The following is a 7,239-nucleotide window of genomic DNA, read 5'->3' on the forward strand; positions in this document are numbered from 1 at the left end:
CAGAGCAGGAGGAGTTGGGGGTGGGGTTGCTTGGCTTATAAGGCGTGGAGCAGCAGCAGCTACAATGTTCTCCTGTGTTAATTTCCTCTGCCTTCCCTCCCTAACTGCATTCTTTTTGAGCCAGTCGCTTTCGTTTGGTTAAAACCAAATGTTATTTTTTAATCAACTGAGTGTCTCATAGGGAGGTAAGGTGGGAGGAGAGACAGAGAGAGGAGGAGTCAGTGAGAGAGGAAAGAGATACAAATCTTAAAATATAAAACGGAGCCTGCTGAGCCAGTACTTTTAAAAAATCCAAAAGTGACAGCATTGCTGTGTGGTTTGAGTTAAGACTTTTTGTTTCTACTGTGGATCTGGGGAACAGAGATGCAAAGAATGGATTTTGATGAGAAGTCACCCAAAAAGTACTGCATGAAGAAAAAGCACGTGGCCATCATCTGTGGTGTGGTCATTGCTATAGGTCTAATTTTGGGACTTGCACTGGGATTGAGCAGACCAAAGGACTGCCATGTTTCTGAAGAAGAGCAGGTGCCAACAGGACCACCCACAAGCCCTGCACCAGAAGACAGAGACCCTTGCCCTGCCCAGAATGATGACAGTGGAGACTGGAGAAATTTCAGATTACCCCTCTACATTAATCCACTTCATTATGACTTGGAGCTGATGCCGGAGATGGAAGTGGATCGTTACACTGGAAATGTCACTATCTCCATCATGGTGGATGAACCAACTGGGCACTTGCGGCTTCACCTCCGAGAGACTAAGATCACAGAAATGCCCCTGCTCATGAAGTCCTCTGGCGAACCAATTACTCTGAAGCGATGTTTTGAGTACAAACCGCAAGAATATATAGTGATAGAAGCAGAAGAAGAACTCCTTCCTAACACTTATTTCCTGACAATGAAGTTCCAAGGCCATTTAAATGGTTCCCTGGTTGGATTTTACAGAACGACTTACATCGAGAATGGAATGACTAAGTAAATCTCTTTTTTACAACATATTAATACTACTTCTCTATTATTCATTGCTCAGAATTTCTCTCTGCCTCTCTGTCTCATCTTTTTTCTGTTTCCCCATAAAACTATGTACTTGATATGAACTTAATTTAGAGAATATTTAAGTGGTATGGCAACTGCGTGGTGAGCAGATGGTTCTGTCAGGATGCTCATTCTGGATTTGGGGGAACACATTAACCACTGCTTACCAATTTGTCCCATGTGTACAGAATCCAAAAGTTATAAAATCAGTAGGTATGGCTTGTGCAGTGACAATCAAGCTGCATTTCTGTCATGGCTCTATATGTCAGTTGTTGTTTCTTTGCTGACATCACAACTGACTTATGGCAACCCCATAGGGTTTTCAAGGAAAGAGACGTTCAGAGGTGGTTTGACAAATTGGTTGCAATAATTTTTTTCGAGTCTATTCATCAAGCTTATTTTCTATCCATTTATAAACTCTTATCCATCATTTTAAGTATAGTTCATCTTTTCCTAATAAAACATTTAATTTGTCCATTTCCACTAGTTCCAACAATCTTTGAACAATCTCCTCTCTTTAAGGAGTTTTCTCCATTTTCCAACATTTAGTCAGTAAGATTCTAGCGGACGCTAAAATATAAGTCACCATATACAAGTCATTTTGTTTATAACCATATGGGATCATATTCAATAAGAAAATTTCTGGTGTTAAGGCTATATTAATATGCAGTATTTCTTGTATAATCTCATGTATTTTAAGGCAAAAAATTTGGATTTTCCCGCATCTCCACCACATATGGTAAAATGTTCCTTTGTTGGATTTACATTTCCAACACTTATTGTTAACAGTTGAATAACATTTGGCTATTTTATCAGGGGACCAGTGCAATCTGTGAAACATTTTATAAATATTATTTGTATGTTATTGCTCTCATAAATTTTGTTACCTTCCATATTTTAGACCAATGGTCTAGATCTATGTTATGCCCTATATCCTGCATCCATGTAATCATTGTTGTTTCAACCGTCTCATCTTGCATGTAATCGTCTAATAGAAACCTATATAATTTCTGAATCGTTTTGTCAGTTGTAGACAGCCAGATTTTATCAAGTTCATTGTTTGCTCCATTAAAACCCACTCTACTATCTTTATTATATCTAGTTTTAAGTTGAAAGTTTTCCCACCAGGTTAATTTTAGGTTTTTTTCAAGTAGGATCTCATCTGATTTTAATTTATTATTTTTGTCTAGCAGAGTATCATAACTCTCTTTTCTCCCCTTAGTGACTAAGGTAGGTTTTATAAAGGCCTCAAGTGGGGATACCCATTTTGGAATTTTAGTATAGTAACACTTTTATTCTTTTCCAAACTTTTAATAATGCCCCTCTTATCGTGTATTGCTGGAAACTTGAATGTATTTTATCTTTCTTGTACCATACATATGCATGCCATCCCATGCATAAATCATGGCCGTTTAAGATCAAACCTCTTGTATTTTCTAGAGTTACCAATCTTTTATCCATCTAAGCACTGCTGCTTCATAATATAAATTCCAATTAGATAAGGTTAATTCTCCTCTCTCTTTTCTATCTTGTAGAACTGTCCACTTAATCCTTGGTTTTTTAGCATGCCAAACAAATTGGCTAATTATTTTATCAAGATCCTTAAAGTACTGTAGTTTTCTTAAAATTGGTAAGTTTTGAGCTAGGAAAAGAAATCTAGGAAGTACTTTCAAATGATAATTTGAGATCTTTCTATTTCAGTAGAACTTTTTTTATATCCGTCAAGAGTTTGTTATAGTTATCATCTACTAGGGTCTGATGAGATTGGGCTAGCCTGGGCCATCCATGTCAGTGCCTATACTTGACACTAATTAGATTGTTAGTGATTTAATTTCGTTAACTCGATGAAGACCCTGAACTCCCTATAACGCCATCTAGGTGGAGTCATTCTGACAACCCAATTTAAATACAGTTACATGGAACAGTGGGCTCCATCCCATGTATCTATTCCACAGATGGCTGCACTTTCACCTGGCTCCAACACATAAAACTCCTCTTCCAGTATTGATGGGAGGCTTTTTCACTGGCTGAAAGTATAGCCGTTGTAGGGATCAGATCTATGGTATCTAGGCCAGTGAGCAGAATTCACTTGAGGTACTCAATTTTTGCTTGTCTTTTTCCTTAACATGTGGTAGTTTCTATTAAGAGAATGATACCTTACTTTTAGAGTACAGAAACTTCTGATTTGCAAGGTGCTGGAGAAGGAAAGGCCTAAGTTAAAGCAGTGATGTGTAACTTCTTCAGGCCCTTTCCTAGACTTGGTGTCACCTTTCCCCCTTCCCTCCACAAATGCAGATTGACTGGAAAGAGCCTGGCCCCCCACCTCATGAAGAAAGCTGGCTAGGGTTAAGCCTTCTATCTGGTTAAGCCTTCTATCTGGTTAAGCCTTGGCAAAACATTTAGCTTTTTGCATTATTCCAAAAGACAATTTCTCTACAACATGTTGTATTATCTGTGGTATTTCACAACTGTTATTTAGATATCCATACCCCTGAATTAATGCCTACATTTATTAGCTCACATATAACAGACCTTGTTGAGTTTCAGCATCACTCACTTTGAACAAATACTGCAGCTTCACATTGCAGCTTAATATTGCTGCCTGAATCTCAGCACCGTCCCTCCCCCAACCTTAACCAAAGAAACACCAGTGATAGCTTTGCCGGCCTAACGGCACATTAAAGTGTCTGAAGGGAATCTTGACCATTTTCCCCCCATCTGGTTTGAATAATGTGCGGGCAAGTCTGAAATCTGGAGAAAGAAGGACTGTGAGTTGAAGGCTGGGAGGGGTGTGTGTGTGTTCTTTCATTTTTTTGGTTATCGGAGCCAAAAGAGCACTCAACACAGCCTAATCCAGTGTGGGTTTTTTAGCCCGCATTTAAGTTGACAAGAAATATATGGATTTCCTGATGCTGATATTGTATTAAAAAGCTTCCAAATGATGATATTTATCTTCATAACACTCTGTAACTATGTATTTGGCAGCTCCCTTTTATTGACAAAAAAACAACGAATAAGAGAGACTCAAAGCAAAGTAGTAAGACTGCTGGTTTGCATCATTCTCTCCCCCCTTGGAACTGCATGGGGGGGGTAGGGATTTCTGACAAAGAATTCTCAGTGCTCTCTCCAAATGACAGTTGGCATAGTGCTTTGAGGGAAGTGATGACAATTGAACAAGGTATAAACCAATACAAAAGTTAGGTGAGTGACTATCAAGGGGATCCATTCATGAAGCTTCATTAAATAAGCCATAAATTATTTTCTGTATCCAAGGGAGTGGAACTGAAGTCCTGTGTGGATGATATGATATCCAGGGATACTTAATATGCAAAAGGAGAAGGTGGCAAGAATCCTAGCCATTGGCCGTAGCCATTGGCCATATGGATATTGCCTGCAGGGAGCCTATGCATCAGGGGTCCCCAAACTTTTTGACCCTGCAGGCACTTTGAAATTCTGACACAGCATGGTGGATACAGCCTCAAAATGGCTGCCATAAAATGGCTGCTGCAGGAGGTGGACCCAGCTACAGTGAAGGTCCGTGCCCAGCTTAACTTCAGTCACACAGTGAAGGTCCTTGAGCTGCGGTGGTAGCTGCAGCTAAAGCAACATTTTTAAAAAGTATGCACAGTCAAAACAATCTTCAATGGCCAGTCAGAAGCTTTGCTTGGCAAACGCCCCTCATGGCCTCACTCACTTTTGCAAAAATATTTAGTGGGTGCCCGAAAAGGTTTGGCGGGTGCCATGGTGCCCATGGTCATCTTGTGAGGGACCTCTGCCATGCATGCATAAGCTACAAGACAGATCATGTGCATGCACATACAGCTGTAGGGCCACAGTCAGCTTTCTTTACGTGGTGGGGCTTTAGAGGTATAAAGGGGAGATCTTGGCTTTCTTTAGAACAAATCAGAAACTTCTACAAACCAGTTTCTACATTCTATGTGCATTTAAGAACCTGGGAATGGTTAGGATCAGAAATGAATAAACTGATTTAGAACAGTAACTATTATGTTCAAAACCAGTGACCTCTTCAAAATGAACACTTCCTTAAATATGTCAGAACTTATTTAATTAACTTAACATCCTTTAAGCACCTTTTCATACTTGCTAGGTACAAGAAGGGTATTCCCCGCCCTCAGTTTATTTAAGCACCATAAGGGCAAAAAATGCCAGGGAACGTACTGGCTGGATAGAACTGATCAAATCACATGGATGGCATTTGGAGGGCTACCACCTTTGGAGAGCACTAGCCTCTCCCCTCCCCCACTTCCCTTTTTAACCATTTTCAAATCATGTTTTCAATGCAATTTGCCATGTTCCAAATTTTAAAACCTTTTTTTTTTTTTAACAAAAGCACTATGGGACAAACATGGGATAAATCAAGTGGGGTTCCACCGTTGGTTCCACCCTAGCTGTGGCTCTGTTCAGCAGACATGTCCATGGAATCCATACAGATGACCTATCCAGTGCTTGGAGGTCAGGTGTGCTCCCTCTCCCCCACTCCTGCATTGAGTCAAAATAGAATTAGGAGAGCAGATAGCTGGAAGAAGTTCGTGTCACAGAAGAAAAACACAGATTGGAAAATCAACAATTAAAAGATGACTCAGCTCAACCACCCACAATACAAAGAGGAGGAGAAGAATCGTTGCAGAGCCAGGGAGGATAAGCAGACAATCTTTGAGTTATACAATGTGACTGGCTCTTAGCTAGGGTTGCCAGCCTCCAGGTGGTGACTAAAGATCCCCTGGAATTACCCTTTGAATCAGTTTCCCTAGAGGTGGGGTCTACAGAATTATACCCTGCTGAGGCCTCTCCCCTCCCCAAACACCACCCTCCCCAGGATCCATCCCCCAGAAATTTCCCACCGGCAGAAGCAACCCTACAAGTTTTAGCTGGTAGCAAATATTTTTCAAAACATTCTTCATTAGTGCCTTCAATTTGTCCACCAAATGCTGCATGAGAGGCAATTCAGAAATATTACAGGGACTCACTGGTGTCAAAGATCAAGGTACAGGTTACCCCCTGAGTTAAAAACTTTTGCTCCTCTTGGATTTATCCCAATTCACAGTCTTCTGATGATGGTGCTCAGGGGCCTCAACAACATTTGAGAATCAGCAGGGTGGATTAGTAGGCAGCAGAAGAGGAGGCATCCCTGCTTCATAGAAAATCTGTTGAGGAGGTGGCAACTATATATAGAAAGTGAGACAGAGAGATGATTGGGATGAGGGGAAAGAGGAAAAACAAACAAGCCATTACTTGATCTCTATCTCCTTGTTCAAAAGACTGTTCAAGACTACTTAGCATAGATTAGCTATCCTTGAACACCGTTTAACCACCTTGTAACCACTCTCAGATTAGATGGGTAGAAATGATGAAAAAGCTGGGGGGTGGGGGTTTCTGATAATTTAAGCATATGTGAATGGGTGAAATTGAGTATATAATGACAGATATTTCAGATTAAATAGCAGAGACTAAAACTGGGTGATCACTAGCCCGTTTCTTTTTAGCAAAGGGCAATCTGGTAAACAATCTGAACAGAAATCCCTCAAAAAAACCCCAGCCAGGTTTAAATATCTAATATATAAAAGTTCAAATAATCACTAATATCTCCAAACTACAGCGATCAGTTCCCCTGGAGAAGGTGGTAGCTTCAGAGGGAAAACTCTATGGTATACCATAGATTCTACCTGAAAACCCTACCTGGATTTGCCCATCCACAGGCACTGCCCCAATTCTCCAGAAATTTCTTAGGCCAGAGTTGACAGCTCTACAATAATGAAGCCCTAGAATTGATTGCAGACTATCTACATGGTTAGGGTTGCCAGACCACCCCCATGGAGGTGGGGGTTGGCTGCTGACAGGCCCCACCTCCCCACCATCAATCAGCTGGCCAGTGAGGGAGAACTTACCCTGAAAAAGAGGGAGATCCATCCAACATGCAGTGATTTATTTATTTATTTAATTCAATTTATATCCCGCCTTGCCGATGCAGCACTGGCTCAAGGCGGTTTACACAGTTAAAATGCAACAGAACCAATAAATACAGTGATGTGTCTACGTCACTGCCCCCGTGACTTGCGACTGACGTCATCATATCCAGGACATTGGGGTGATCCTCTGGTATTTGGGCAAAAACTCTATGGTAGAAGCAAAATTGACTATAGAGTTTTTACCCAAATAGAAGAAGAAGAAGATAAGAGATTGGATT

At 40.7% G+C, this 7,239-nt stretch overlaps 1 protein-coding gene across 1 annotated transcript in view; it reads left to right on the forward strand.

Annotated features, from left to right (window-relative positions):
- Nucleotides 1-310: 310 nt before the first annotated feature.
- Nucleotides 311-7,239, forward strand: part of ENPEP (glutamyl aminopeptidase) — a 68,901-nt gene continuing 61,972 nt past the window's right edge. The window contains exon 1 of the mRNA XM_015413659.1: nucleotides 311-974. Coding sequence (XP_015269145.1) covers nucleotides 364-974 — 611 coding nt within the window. The 5' untranslated portion in view covers nucleotides 311-363. The remainder of the gene's footprint in view (nucleotides 975-7,239) is intronic.

Source organism: Gekko japonicus, unplaced genomic scaffold (assembly GCF_001447785.1).
Source record: "Gekko japonicus isolate JY-2015 unplaced genomic scaffold, Gekko_japonicus_V1.1 scaffold517, whole genome shotgun sequence".
Taxonomy (NCBI): domain Eukaryota; kingdom Metazoa; phylum Chordata; class Lepidosauria; order Squamata; family Gekkonidae; genus Gekko; species Gekko japonicus.